The sequence below is a fragment of the Hyperoodon ampullatus genome (assembly GCF_949752795.1).
Source record: "Hyperoodon ampullatus genome assembly, chromosome: 1".
Lineage (NCBI taxonomy): Eukaryota > Metazoa > Chordata > Mammalia > Artiodactyla > Ziphiidae > Hyperoodon > Hyperoodon ampullatus.
Window position 1 is genome coordinate 190382439 of NC_136914.1, and position 15963 is coordinate 190398401.

Sequence of the window (15963 nt, forward strand, 5' to 3'; positions counted from 1 at the left end):
TCAGTATAGAAAAACTGGCATGTTAATTTTCTCTAACTGGGCTTATATATTTGTGGTCAATGTTTATATAATATTTTTAAAATGTGACTGAGGGACAACGTCCTAGCCTTATGCTAATCTTAAATCCATAAAACTTCATTTTCCCATCTGTAAAATGAAGGATCCAACTAGATGACCTCTTTAAACTTTTTAAGTGCTATCATTCCATAATTCTATAAATAAATAGTTTAACCATTGTTCACACATCTTTAACCACTCTCACTAACATTTCAGAGGTTTCATATTGAGGGGAACTGTTTCTTTAAACAACCACAGGGCCCCAAGGGAAATCATGCTTTAGGCAGCAGACCATGATGTAAAATCTACTAGAGCAAAGGTAAATGGGACACATACACACATCTCTCTCTCACAGACAGACAGACAGACACACACCTGTCCCATTAGCAGTAAACTATCTGTCCCCAAACAAGGACAACTATTGAAGTCATCATAATAGGTTACATTCACATGAAATCGATTATTTAAATCATACACAGTACAGCTGCTCTATATCAACTTTTTTATCTTTGTCAACTTTTCACCAAGTAGTTACAACATCAAAAGTGGAGGGAGTGCTTTCAAACGAAAGTATGACAGCGGGCTTGAGAAAGTCCTTCTTCCGATTGTGTCCAAAGTATCTTATTCTGTAGGTTCCAGGTTGGGCAGTATGTGGAATATGCCATTGTATTGTTGCATTGCTATGACCGTGTAATCCCTTGTGCCAATAGAAACTGTTGGTAGGAAACAAACAAACAAACCCAATTTTACTCTTAAAAATGTGTGATTAGAAAAGTGTATGATTATTCATTAAATGAATAGGAAGGGAGTACCTACCATAAGCAAGGCACTATGCTAAATATTGAGAGTATAGCAATGAACAAAACAGTGAATACTTCCTAGAAGCAGACCTTTAAGAAACAGCCATTTGTAGAAATATCTTCATTTGTTCTACCTAGCTACTTAAATTCTATCCATCCTAGGTAGCCTCACCTGATATTCAGAACACAGGATGTCCCCTGCTTTAAAACTGCTATAGCATCCTTTTAGCCCTTGCCATCCTCTGCTTCAACTTGACACTTCTTTTTGAATCTAGATTCATTTGTTCAAAATATATATTTCATTAGCTCATTAGTGCCGGACTCTATGCTGGAGGTACTGAGAATACCATAGTGAGTGAGACAGACGTGGTCCAGAGTTTCATGGAGTCTATGTTCTACTAGGGCAAGGATAGGAAGAAAGCAATAAACAAGTAAACCAACAAATAATTTTAAAATTTATAAGTGAAATGAAGAAAGTAAGACAGAGGTAGCCCTAAGGAGATGTCATTTAAACTGAACCCACACACATCTAGAGAAAGAATATTCTAGGAATAAGGAAGAGAGAATGCAGTGTCTGAAGCAGGAGTAAACTTGGTACAGCCAAGGAACAGGACACAGGTGAGTAGGATCAGGGCAGAGTGAACTGTAGAAGAGTGGCTGAGATAATAGAAACAGATGGAGTCAGATCACGTTGGTCCTTGTAGACCATGGCAGGAAGTTCAGCTACTCTTCTAGATACAGCAAGGTACCATGGGCTAACTAACTGATATTCTCAGTTATGTGGAGGGTAAATACCCTGGGCAGAGAGGGTATGCTCAGCATCCTATGTTTCCTCAGTGACAGGTCCAGTGCTTTCAGTAAATAGCTGGTGATACTGCTGCTGTTGAACAAGGCTGAAGACTACACATATCCTCTGTGTTGACTGCTATTCTGATTGTGGGCTCTTGAAAACAAATCATTCTTTTCTGTCATCTGTATAACCTTATTTTAACAATAAATATGTATGTATTACTTGTTTAAAGATTACCTATACCCTAGAGTCCTAAAGATCAGAAGAAAAATTATGCCCATATTTTTGAATGGCTATCAAATAGGCCACAACAAGGTCAAATCTCTATTTTCAGTTAACCATGGGAACCAAACCAACATACAAATAATCACTTAGCTTGAAGTGATTTGAATTAGACACAAATTGCCAAAACTTTTGCCCATGTCCATGCTACTGTCCTGTGGTATGAAATTTAGAGAGTTAGGAACGGAAACATTTTCTTATTTCAAATATATTTTCAAATCTTCACATTATCTATCCAGCTCAGGTATTTCATAACAAAAAGCACAGAGAGATGTTTCTCTGAGGGAACTCCATAAACACATTCCTTTCCTCCTTGGGTCAGTATTAAACTCTCAAGCTTCTTGTGTTTTAGTAATTCAAATGAAGAATCATTGACCATATACAAACATGCAATACATGGTAGGTATAGATGCGTTATTTTCCCAGAAGGAATGCTGGCCTCTACAGAGCCATCTCAACACCTTCACCCAGCACCCCTTTCAACCACTTTGCAGGAAGGCTAGCCAGCTCTTGGGGTAATGTCTGTGACCATGGAAAAAGACAAAACTAACAGATGTTTATAAGAATGGAGGTCAGGGCTTCCCTGGTGGTGCAGTGGTTGAGAGTCTGCCTGCCAATGCAAGGGACGCAGGTTCGTGCCCTGGTCCGCGAGGATCCCACATGCCGCGGAGCGGCTGGGCCCGTGAGCCATGGCCGCTGAGCCTGCGCGTCTGGAGCCTGTGCTCCGCAACGGGAGAGGCCACAACAGTGAGAGGCCCACGTACCGCAAAAAAAAAAAAAAAAAAAAGAATGGAGGTCATAACCTCATTTGCATCTAATCTTACAGAAGCACACACCATATTGTTTTGTTGAAAAAGAGGATCAAAATGAAATCTAATAAATCAACTAAACATGGCCAGAAGTCTCTTTGGGAATTTGGTATCATTAATATCATGTACTGAGCCAGTCTTCCCATTTGTCTTCTCTGCATTACTAACCAACTCTTTTCAGGGTTTGAAAGACAAAATATTCAATAAACGTGCTCACCGAGTCTCCCAGGAGGCATCATTATGCATTATCTTCCATGTTGCTGATGTGTTCTCATATTTCTCCACAGTGAGGAAGGTCTGATGGGTCTGAAATGCAATTAATATAACTGATCAGACACTGTATAGTCACAGAAGAAACGTGTTTGTACATTGTACATACCCCATACTCCCCTTTGTTGACCATTGCTAACCTCCCAATATCTGATATGAACGTGTATTAGAATTTCATCCAAATCCTTAGGTGTTCCTCTTAACATTCTATGTAATATCTTCAGAATGTTAATTCATTCAGTCTATTAAAAAGCACAGCTTTTCTTTAGAAAACTGAATGAAGCATAATTTTAGAGCTGAGAGCAAATTTTGGAAATTAGGGAGAAGAAGAGACAAAATAAAACAAGATTTAGAAAAGGCAGCAAACAGTTTCAAGACATGTTTACTGATCTGTATTCCAAGACCTTCTCTATTCACCTCAAGATTTAGGAGGGAAAATGGGAAAATTTCCTCATCTTTTCATCTCCAGGTAAGTGAATTATTAGTAAATATACTGCCTTAGTGAAAGAATTGAAAAGGATGCATAAATCTTCCTACTCCTAGGGTGCTAAAAGCGACCCTTATATTTTGTCATAGTGGATTCCTAGAAACCCACATCATAAGCAGATTTTATTTTCCCAGTAGAAAATAAAAATTTCCACATCGGTTTATAGTAATATGTTTTAGGCCAAAAATTCAGCTTCAAATAAAGCATATATTTAAATAACATAATAAATTAAAAGATACAAAGGCCATAAATCTCCAATTTTCCTTAAAAATCTTTAGATTATGGTCCTTAAGGGCAGGACTTGTGTCTAATTTACCTTTATCCATCACAGCCCTGTAATTTACAAGTGTTCAAATAAATGCTGAATGGATCACCTACTTATAGCTGGGCCATGGGATTATTTAAAATTCTTCAATTACTCACCTAATGGATTATATTCAATAAAAAAAATGTTTTCATAACCACAGTGACTCTCAAAGAGAACTGTTCATGGCCATTTAGGGCAGAGTGACACTGGGAAGGCCTTCAATGGAGTAGGAGATAGGGTGGAGTAGGACCCAGTGTATAGGTCTAGAGTGCAGACCAGAGGACAAGGCTAGGATGCTGAATGTGTGAACTATGTGACCATCCTTTCCCCACCTCCCAACCTTAATCTTTTCCAGATACACAATTAGTTCATACAAGTTACTTAATCTCTCTAAGCCTCCGTTTATTCACCTGTAAAACAGGGATAATAAAACATAACTCATTGGGCAGTAGGGAGGATTAAATTAGATTCATGTGATGATGTATGTAAAACTTTAGCCTCGTACCTGCAAAGAGTAAGCATTCAATAAATAGTGGTGAGGAAGTGATGATTACTAATAATAAAGGGCACCAGAAATTGTATTATGCCAAGTCCCAAAACATTCTTAGAAATTAATTCTATTCTCATTATAGCACTTTAAGCAGTTTAGTCTCCTGTTTCTCCATGGCAATAATGATTATAGTATTTCTCTACCCTAAGGATGTCAGATTACAGCTAATCCTGCTGTCTTGCTACAACACTTTAATATCTTTAGAAAGTAATGTTGTAAACATGTAAATATTCTGGCATGACTTGACTGCCTAGAAAGTTATTTCAAACAGCTGCATGTTGACTACCCAAGCAGTAGAAAAAATTTCCCCAATATCATATTTGAAAATGTCATATTGTCACAATTTTTATCAAAGGAATAACCATATTTTAATAAACAGAGATGGGAAGGCTCATTTGGAAGAAAGGTATTTTGGATTATAAGTGACAGTGGGCTCTGGGAAGAACGACTCATAGATAAAGTGAATGCATTCTCCGCCCTGTTAAAAAATCTGACCTTGAAATCACTTTTATAAACCCACTTTCTTTTTCCTTTAAATATTTCTTTGTTGTTTGAATTTTTACAACTAGAATGTGTCTGGTTATTGCTTGTGTAGTCATATGAACATTCCAAGGAAGTTACGGAGGAGTAAAATTACTTTACTTTATTCATAGATATATTCTATATACTTTATCATATATACATATATAAATACATATGACAAAAACAAAAAACTATGAAATGATATGTAACAAACTGTCAACAGTGATTACCTCTAAAAATGTTTATGAAAAGAGAGGTATTTTCACATTCTATTTTAAGAACTTCTATACTGTCTGTTTTTACATGGGATCTGTATATCTTGTGTTATTTTTCAAGATTAATAAATAAATACCATATTAGTGCCAGTAGCAAAAACTAGGGAAATGGCCAATGCAAGAAAAAGTAAAGTGCATGGGCCAGGGCTCCAAACCAGTAGAGCGTCCACCCAGGGATCCATGATCATTCCACAACAGTAGAGGCAGGACCAGAGTCAGGAGTGCAGGAGAAGAGAGGAGCCAAAGATACACGTCACACTGGCCCTAGGATTATTTTACCAAATTCAACAGAGTTTTAAAATTGGAATATGGAAATAGGAACTGTATTCAAATCTACATCATCTCAAGAGACAATGCCATTCTCTATACATTGTGCTATATGTGATCCTAAGTAGAACCAGTTAAATGTTTCCTGTGGGTGTTTTTCCCAGACTCAACTCTACGTTAACTGTTCCCACTGAAAATTTTCTCACACCTACAAAATAAGATGAAAAGCAAGTTGGAACATTTTACCTTTATTCTGTTAAGCTCCATAGGGATACTTAAGTAAATGAAAGGCTAAAAAGTGGACTTAAATTTGTAAAAAGAATCATGGATGCTTACGTGGTTCTCTGCTGAATTCTTCGGGTTAGCACCTACAAATGTAACTTCAACAACTTCTCCCTGAAAATAAAAACTCATTTTATGACTTGTAAAAAAAAGTATTTTTTGCCATGCCCATATTTAGGCCATTATTTATGAAATGCTTCTAGGAGTTTGGGTACCTGTAGAGATTGTATTCTATTTAATCAAGTGAGTTGTCTTCTGAGAATATTAGAGAAAATACACTTCTAACAAGGGACACAGGAATTTGGGGGCAACAAATTACTTCAGAATTTGGAGCCAATGAATTTGCTTTTGGTAGATTCAGATATAGATGAAGATACAGAGCTATAGTTCAAATTAGTGACAGCACATTAAAATGGCTTCTTCAGCCTTGGATATCTTCTTACATCTCCCTCCCATACACATCAGGAAATGGACTGAACTAAATAAAGAAAGCCAAAATTTTCCATGGATGACTTGTACTTTTTTGTTGTTGTTGTTGTTATTCTTTTTTTTATACAGCAGGTTCTTATTAGTCATCTATTTTATATACATCAGTGTATACATGTCAATCCCAATCTCCCAATTCATCACACCACCACCCACCCCCCGCCCCACCGCTTTCCCCCATTGGTGGCCATATGTTTCTTCTCTACATCTGTGTCTCAATTTCTGCCCTGCAAACCGGTTCATCTGTACCATGTTTCTAGATTCCACATATATGCGTTAATATACAATATTTGTTTTTCTCTTTCTGACTTACTTCACTCTGTATGACAGTATCTATATCCATCCATGCCTCTACAAATGACCCAATTTCGTCCATTTGCATGACTGAGTAATACTCCATTGTAGGTATGTACTACATCTTCTTCATCCATTCATCTGTCGATGGGCATTTAGGTTGCTTCCATGACCTGCCTATTGTAAATATTGCTGCAATGAATACTGGAGTGCATGTGTCTTTTTGAATTATGGTTTTCTCTAGGTATATGCCCAGTAGTGGGATTGCTGGGTCATATGGTAATTCTATTTTTAGTTTTTTAAGGAACCTCCATACTGTTCTCCATAGTGGCTGTATCAATTTGCACTCCCACTAAGAGTGCCAGAGGGTTCCCTTTTCTCCAGACCCTCTCCAGCATTTGTTGTTTGTCGATTTTCTGATGATCCCATTCTAACTGGTGTGAAGTGATACCACATTATAGTTTTGATTTGCATTTCTCTAATAATTAGTGATGTTGAGCAGCTTTTCATGTGCTTCTTGGTCATCTGTATGTCTTCTTTGGAGAAATGTCTATTTAGGTCTTCTGCCCATTTTTGGATTGGGTTGTTGTTTTTTAATATTAAGCTGCATGAGCTGTGTATATATTTTGGAGATTAATCCTTTGTCCGTTGATTCGTTGGCAAATATTTTCTCCCATTCTGAGGGTTGTCTTTTTGTCTTGTTTATGGTTTCCTTTGCTGTGCAAAAGCTTTGAAGTTTCATTAGGTCCCATTTGTTTATTTTTGTTTTTATTTCCATTACACTAGGAGGTGGGTCAAAAAAAGATCTTGCTGTGATTTACATCAAAGAGTGTTCTTCCTGTTTTTCTCTAAGAGTTTTATAGTGTCCAGTCTTTTTTTTTTTTTTTTTTTTTTTTTTTTTTTCTGTACGCGGGCCTCTCACTGCTGTGGCCTCTCCCGTTGCAGAGCACAGGCTCCGGATGCGCAGGCCCAGCGGCCATGGCTCACGGGCCCAGCCGCTCCGCGGCATGCGGGATCTTCCCGGACCGGGGCACGAACCCGCGTCCCCTGCATCAGCAGGCGGACTCTCAACCACTGCGCCACCAGGGAAGCCCCTATAGTGTCCAGTCTTACATTTAGGTTTCTAATCCATTCTGAGTTTCTTTTTGTGTATGGTGTTAGGGAGTGTTCTAATTTAATTCTTTTACATGTAGCTGTCCAGTTGTCCCAGCACCACTTATTGAAGAGACTGTCTTTTCTCCATTGTATATCCTTACCTCCTTTGTCACAGATTAGTTGACCATAGGTGCATGGGTACATCTTTGGGCTTTCTATCCTGTTCCAATGATCTGTATTTCTGTTTTTGTGCCAGTACCATATTGTGTTGATTACTGTAGCTTTGTAGTATAGTCTGAAGTAAGTGAGTCTGATTCCTCCAGCTCTGTTTTTTTCCCTCAAGACTGCTTTTGCTATTTGGGGTCTTTTGTGCTCCATACAAATTTTAAGACTTTTTGTTCCAGTTCTGTAAAAAATGCCATTGGTAATTTGATAGGGATTGCATTGAATCTGTAGACTGCTTTGGGTAGTAGAGTCATTTTCACAATATTGATTCTTCCAATCCAAGAACATGGTATATCTCTCCATCTTTTGGTATCATCTTTAATTTCTTTCATCAGTGTCTTATAGTTTTCTGCATACAGGTCATTTGTCTCCCTAGGTAGGTTTATTCCTAGGTATTTTATTCTTTTTGTTGCAATGGTAAATGGGAGTGTTTCCTTGATTTCTCTTTCAGATTTTTCATCATTAGTGTATAGGAATGCAAGAGATTTCTGTGCATTAATTTTGTATCCTGCAACTTTACCAAATGCATTGATTAGCTCCAGTAGTTTTCTGGTGGCATCTTTAGGATTCCCTAAGTATAGTATAATGTCATCTGCGAACAGTGGCAGTTTTACTTCTTCTTTTCCAATTTGTATTCCTTTTATTTCTTCTTCTTCTCTGATTGCCATAGCTAGGAATTCCAAATCTATGTTGAATAACAGTGGTGAGAGTGGACATCCTTCTCTTGTTCTTGATCTTAGAGGAAATGCTTTCAGTTTTTCACCATTGAGAATGATGTTTGCTGTGGGCTTGTCATATATGGCCTTTATTATGTTGAGGTGGTTCTCTCTATGCCCACTTTCTGTAGAGTTTTTATCATAAATGGTTGTTGAATTTTGTCAAAATCTTTTTCTGCATCTATTGAGATCATCATAATGTGTTTCTCCTTCAATTTGTTAATATGGTGTATCACATTGATTGATTTGCATATAATGAAGAATCCTTGCATCCCTGGGATAAATCCCACTCGATCATGGTGTATAATCCTTTTAATGAGTTGTTGGATTCTGTTTGCTAGTATTTTGTTGAGGATTTTTGCATCTATATTCATGAGTGATATCAGTCTGTAATTTTGTTTTTTGTAGTATTTTTGTGTGGTTTTGATATCAGGATGATGGTGGCCTCATAAAATGAGTTTGAGAGTGTTCCTTCCTCTTCAATATTTTGGAGGAGTTTGAGGAGGATGGGTGTTAGCTCTTCTCTAAATGTCTGATAGAATTCACCTGTGAAGCCATCTGGTCCTGGACTTTTGTTTTTTGGAAGATTTTTATTCATAGTTTCATTACTTGTGATTGGTCTGTTCATATTTTCTATTTCTTCCTGGTTCAGTCTTGGAAGGTTATACTTCTATAATTATTTGTCCATTTCTTCCAGGTTGTCCATTTTATTGGCATAGAGTTGCTCGTAGTACTCTTTTAGGATGCTTTTTATTTCTGTGGTGTCTGTTGTAACTTCTCCTTTTTCATTTCTAATTTTATTGATTTGAGTCCTCTCCCTCTTTTTCTTGATGAGTCTGGCTAATCGTTTATCAATTTTGTTTATCTTCTCAAAGAACCAGCTTTTAGTTTTATTGATCTTTGCTATTGTTTTCTTTGTTTCGATTTCATTTATTTCTGCACTGATCTTTTTTTTTTTTTTTTTTTTTTAGTTTCTGCTTTATAATAAAGTGAGTCAGTCATACATATACATCTGTTCCCACATCTCTTCCCTCTTGCTTCTCCCTCCCTCCCACTCTCCCTATCCCAACCTTCCAGGCGGTCACAAAGCACCAAGCTGATCTCCCTGTGCTCTGCGGCTGCTTCCCACTATCTATCTACCTTACGCTTGGTAGTGTATATATGTCCATGCCTCTCTTTCGCTTTGTCACAGCTTACCCTTCCCCCTCCCCATATCTTCAAGTACATTCTCAAGTAGGTCTGTGTCTTTATTCCTCTTTTACTCCGAGGTTCTTCATGACATTTTTTTCCCTTAAATTCCATATATATCTGTTAGCATACGGTATTTGTCTTTCTCTTTCTGACTTACTTCACACTGTATGAGAGACTCTAGGCCTATCCACCTCATTACAAATACCTCAGTTTCGTTTCTTTTTATGGCTGAGTAATATTCCATTGTATATATGTGCTACATCTTCTTTATCCATTCATCCGATGATGGACACTTAGGTTGTTTCCAGCTCCGGGCTATTGTGAATAGAGCTGCAATGAACATTTTGGTACCTGTCTCTTTTTGAATTATGGTTTTCTCACGGTATATGCCTAGTAGTGGGATTGCTGGGTCATATGGTAGTTCTATTTGTAGTTTTTTAAGGAACCTCCATACTGTTCTCCATAGTGGCTGTACAATTTCACATTCCCACCAGCAGTGCAAGAGTGTTCCCTTTTCTCCACACCCTCTCCAGCATTTATTGTTTCTAGATTTCTTGATGATGGCCATTCTGACTGGTGTGAGATGATATCTCATTGTAGTTTTGATTTACATTTCTCTGATGATTAATGATGTTGAGCATTCTTTCATGTGTTTGTTGGCAGTCTGTATATCTTCTTTGGAGAAATGCCTATTTAAGTCTTCTGCCCATTTTTGGATTGGGTTGTTTGTTTTTTTGTTATTGAGCTGCATGAGCTGCTTATAAATTTTGGAGATTAATCCTTTGTCAGTTGCTTCATTTGCAAATATTTTCTCCCATTCTGAGGGTTGTCTTTTGGTCTTGTTTATGGTTTCCTTTGCTGTGCAAAAGCTTTGAAGTTTCATTAGGTCCCATTTGTTTATCTTTGTTTTTATTTCCATTTCTCTAGGAGGTGGGTCCAAAAGGATCTTGCTGTGATTTATGTCATAGAGTGTTCTGCCTATGTTTTCCTCTAAGAGTTTGATAGTTTCTGGCCTTACATTTAGGTCTTTAATCCATTTTGAGCTTATTTTTGTGTATGGTGTTAGGGAATGATCTAATCTCATACTTTTACATGTCCCTGTCCAGTTTTCCCAGCACCACTTATTGAAGAGGCTGTCCTTTCTCCACTGTACATTCCTGTCTCCTTTATCAAAGATAAGTTGACCATATGTGCGTGGGTTTATCTCTGGGCTTTCTATCCTGTTCCATTGATCTATCTTTCTGTCTTTGTGCCAGTACCATACTGTCTTGATTACAGTAGCTTTGTAGTATAGTCTGAAGTCAGGGAGCCTGATTCCCCCAGCTCCGTTTTTAGTTCTCAAGATTGCTTTGTCTATTCGGGCTCTTTTGTTTTTCCAAACAAATTTTGAAATTTTTTGTTCTAGTTTTGTGAAAAATGCCAGTGGTAGTTTGATAGGGATTGCATTGAATCTGTAGATTGCTTTGGGTAGTAGAGTCATTTTCACAATATTGATTCTTCCAATATAGGAGCATGGTATATCTCTCCATCTATTTGTATCATCTTTAATTTCTTTCATCAGTGTCTCATAATTTTCTGCATACAGGTCTTCTGTCTCCTTAGGTAGGTTTATTCCTAGATATTTTATTCTTTTTGTTGCAATGGTAAATGGGAGTGTTTTCTTGATTTCATTTTCAGATTTTTCATCATTAGTGTACAGGAATGCCAGAGATTTCTGTGCATTAATTTTGTATCCTGCTACTTTACTAAATACATTGATTAGCTCTAGTCATTTTCTGTTAGCATCTTTAGGATTCTCTATGTATAGTATCATGTCATCTGCAAACAGTGACAGTTTTACTTCTTCTTTTCCAATTTCGATTCCTTTTATTTCCTTTTCTTCTCTGATTGCTGTGGCTAAAACTTCCAAAACTAAGTTGAATAAGAGTGGTGGGAGTGGGCAACCTTGTCTTGTTCCTGATCTTAGTGGAAATGGTTTCAGTTTTTCACCATTGAGGATGATGTTAGCTGTGGGTTTGTCATATATGGCCTTTATTATGTTGAGGAAAGTTCCCTCTATGCCTACTTTCTGCAGGGTTTTTATCATAAATGGGTGTTGAATTTTGTCGAAACCTTTCTCTGCATCTATTGAGATGATCATATGATTTTTCTCCTTCAATTTGTTAATATGGTGTATCACATTGTTTGATTTGTGTATATTGAAGAATCCTTGCATTCCTGGAATAAACCCCACTTGATCATGGTGTATGATCCTTTTAATGAGCTGTTGGATTCTGTTTGCTAGTATTTTGTTGAGGATATTTGCATCTATGTTCATCAGTGATATTGGCCTGTAGTTTTCTTTCTTTGTGACATCCTTGTCTGGTTTTGGTATCAAGGTGATGGTGGCCTCGTAGAATGAGTTTGGGAGTGCTCCTCCCTCTGCTATATTTTGGAAGAGTTTGAGAAGGATAGGTGTTAGCTCTTCTCTAAATGTTTGATAGAATTCGCCTGTGAAGCCATCTGGTCCTGGGCTTTTGTTTGTTGGAAGATTTTTAATCACAGTTTCAATTTCAGTGCTTGTGATTGGTCTATTCATATTTTCTATTTCTTCCTGATTCAGTCTTGGCAGGTTGTGCATTTCTAAGAATTTGTCCATTTCTTCCAGGATGTCCGTTTTATTGGCATAGAGTTGCTTGTAGTAATCTCTCATGATCTTTTGTATTTCTGCAGTGTCAGTTGTTACTTCTCCTTTTTCATTTCTAATTCTATTGATTTGAGTCTTCTCCCTTTTTTTCTTGATGAGTCTAGCTAATGGTTTATCAATTTTGTTTATCTTCTCAAAGAACCAGCTTTTAGTTTTATCAATCTGTGCTATCGTTTCCTTCATTTCTTTTTCATTTATTTCTGATCTGATCTTTATGATTTCTTTCCTTCTGCTAACTTTGGGGGTTTTTTGTTCTTCTTTCTCTAATTGCTTTAGGTGCAGGGTCAGGTTGTTTACTCGAGTTGTTTCCTGTTTCTTAAGGTGGGATTGTATTGCTATAAACTTCCCCCTTAGAACTGCTTTTGCTGCGTCCCATAGGTTTTGGGTCATCGTGTATCCATTGTCATTTGTTTCTAGGTATTTTTTTATTTCCTCTTTGGTTTTTTCAGTGATCACTTCCTTATTGAGTAGTGTATTGTTTAGCCTCCATGTGTTTGTATTTTTTACAGATATTTTCCTGTAATTGATGTCTAGTCTCATAGCATTGTGGTCGTAAAAGATACTTGATATAATTTCAATTTTCTTAAATTTACCAAGGCTTGATTTGTGACCCATGATATGATCTATCCTGGAGAATGTTCCATGAGCGCTTGAGAAAAATGTGTATTCTGTTGTTTTTGGATGGAATGTCCTATAAATATCAACTAAGTCCATCTTGTTTAATGTATCATTTAAAGCTTGTGTTTCCCTATTTATTTTCATTTTGGATGATCTGTCCATTGGCGAAAGTGGGGTGTTAAAGTCCCCTACTATGAGTGTGTTACTGTCGATTTCCCCTTTTATGGCTGTTAGTATTTGCCTTATGTATTGAGGTGCTCCTATGTTGGGTGCATAAATATTTACAATTGTTATATCTTCTTCTTGGATCGATCCCTTTATCATTATGTAGTGTCCTTCTTTGTCTCTTCTAATAGTCTTTATTTTAAAATCTATTTTGTCTGATATAAGAATTGCTACTCCAGCTTTCTTTTGATTTCCATCTGCATGGAATATCTTTTTCCATCCCCTTACTTTCAATCTGTATGTGTCTCTAGGTCTGAAGTGGGTCTCTTGTAGACAGCATATATATGGGTATTGTTTTTGTATCCATTCAGCCAATCTGTGTCTTTTGGTGGGAGCCTTTAGTCCATTTACATTTAAGGTAATTATTGATATGTATGTTCCTATTCCCATTTTCTTAATTGTTTTGGGTTCGTTATTGTAGGTATTTTCCTTCTGTTGTGTTTCCTGCCTAGAGAAGTTCCTTTAGCATTTGTTGTAAAGCTGGTTTGGTGGTGCTGAACTCTCTCAGCTTTTGCTTGTCTGTAAACGTTTTAATTTCTCCATCGAATCTGAATGAGATCCTTGCTGGGTAGAGTAATCTTGTTTGCAGTTTTTTCTCCTTCATCACTTTAATTATGTCCTGCCACTCCCTTCTGGCTTGTAGAGTTTCTGCTGAGAGATCAGCTGTTAACCTGATGGGGATTCCCTTGTGTGTTATTTGTTGTTTTTCCCTTGCTGCTTTTAATATGATTTCTTTGTGTTTAATTTTTGACAGTTTGATTAATATGTGTCTTGGTGTATTTCTCCTTGGATTTATTCTGTATGGGACTCTCTGTGCCTCCTGGACTTGATTAACTATTTCCTTTCCCATATTAGGGAAGTTTTCAATTATAATCTCTTCAAATATTTTCTCAGTCCCCTTTTTTTTGTCTTCTTCTTCTGGAACCCCTATAATTCGAATGTTGGTGCGTTTAATGTTGTCCCAGAGGTCTCTGAGACTGTCCTCTGTTCTTTTCATTCTTTTTTCTTTATTTTGGTCTGCAGCAGTTATTTCCACTATTTTATCTTCCACGTCCCTTATCCGTTCTTCTGCCTCAGTTATTCTGCTGTTGATCCCATCTAGAGTATTTTTCATTTCATTTATTGTGTTTTTTTTTTTTTTTTTTTTTTAATTTATTATTTATTTATTTATTTACTGATGGCTGTGTTGGGTCTTCGTTTCTGTGCGAGGGCTTTCTCCAGTTGCGGCGAGCGGGGCCCACTCTTCATCGCGGTGCGCGGGCCTCTCACTGCCGCGGCCTCTCCCGTTGCGGAGCACAGGCTCCAGACGCGCAGGCTCAGCAGCCGTGGCGCACGGGCTTAGTTGCTCCGCGGCATGTGGGATCCTCCCAGACCAGGGCCCGAACCCGTGTCCCCTGCATTGGCAGGCAGATTCTCAACCACTGCGCCACCAGGGAAGCCCCTCATTTATTGTGTTTTTAATCAATGCTTAATTCATCTTTAGTTCTTCTAGGTCCTTATTAACTGTTTCTTGCATTTTATCTAATCTATTTCCAAGATTTTGGATCTGGGAAATAGAATCTTGGATCATCTTTACTATCATTATTCTGAATTCTTTTTCAGGTAGACTGCCTATTACCTCTTCATTTGTTAGGCCTGGTAGGTTTTTATCTTGCTCCTTCTCCTGCTGTGTGTTTTTCTATCTTCTCATTTTGCTTATCTTACTGTGTTTGGGGTCTCCTTTTTGCAGGCTGCAGATTCGTAGTTCCCGTTGTTTTTGGTGTCTGTCCCCAGTGGCTAAGGTTGTTTCAGTAGGTTGTGTAGGCTTCCTGGTGGGGGGGACTAGTGCCTGTGTTCTGGTGGTTGAGGCTCGATCTTGTCTTTCTGGTGGACAGGTCCACGTTTGGTGGTGTGTTTTGGGGTGCCTGTGGCCTTATTATGTTTTTAGGCAGCCTCTCTGCTAATGGGTGGGGTTGTGTTCCTGTATTGCTAGTTGCTTGGCATAGGGTGACCAGCACTGTAGCTTACTGGTCGTTGACTGAAGTTGGGTGCTGGTGTTGAGATGGAGATCTCTGGGAGATTTTCGCCACTTGATATTATGTGGAGCTGGGAGGTCTCTTGTGGACCCGTGTCCTGAAGTTGGCTCTCCCACTTCAGAGGCACAGCACTGACTCCTGGCTGCAGCACCAAGAGCCTTTCATCTACCCAGCTCAGAATAAAAGGGAGAAGAAGTAGAAGGAAAGAGTTAGTAGAAGAAAGAAAGGAAGAAGGAAAGAAAGGAAAGAAGGAAGGAAGGAAGGAAGAAAGAAAGAAAGGAGGGTGGGAGGGAGGGAGGAAGGAAAGAAAAAGATAGAATGAAAGGCAGAAAGAAGGGAGGGAGGGAGGAAGGAAAGAAAGAAAGAAAGAAAGAAAGAAAGAAAGAAAGAAAGAAAGAAAGTAAGACAGGAGGGATGGAGCGAGGAAGGAAGGAAAGAAAGAAAGAAGGGAGGGAGGGAGGAAGGAAGGAAAGAAAGACAGGAGGGAGGGAGGGAGGGAGGAAGGAAAGAAAGAGAGATAGAAAGAAACGAGAGGCAGAGGGAGGGAGGGAGGAAGGCAAGGTAGGAAAAAAGAGAGAAGATAAAGTAAAATAGAATAAAGTATAGAATATAGTAGCGTTATTAAAATAAAAAAGTAATTATTGAAAAAAAATGAACAGATAGAACCCTGGGACATATGGTGGAAGCAAAGACATACAGAGAAAATCTCACACA

The 15963-nt window shown here is 38.0% G+C and overlaps 1 protein-coding gene across 1 annotated transcript in view; it reads right to left on the reverse strand.

The window, feature by feature from the left end:
* Nucleotides 1–577: 577 nt before the first annotated feature.
* ASAH2 (N-acylsphingosine amidohydrolase 2) overlaps nt 578–15963 on the reverse strand; it is a gene marked incomplete at both ends in the record, with an annotated part of 87418 nt that continues 72032 nt past the window's right edge. The window contains 3 exons of the mRNA XM_079707819.1: nt 578–770; nt 2956–3044; nt 5753–5812. Coding sequence (XP_079563945.1) covers nt 578–770; nt 2956–3044; nt 5753–5812 — 342 coding nt within the window. The remainder of the gene's footprint in view (nt 771–2955; nt 3045–5752; nt 5813–15963) is intronic.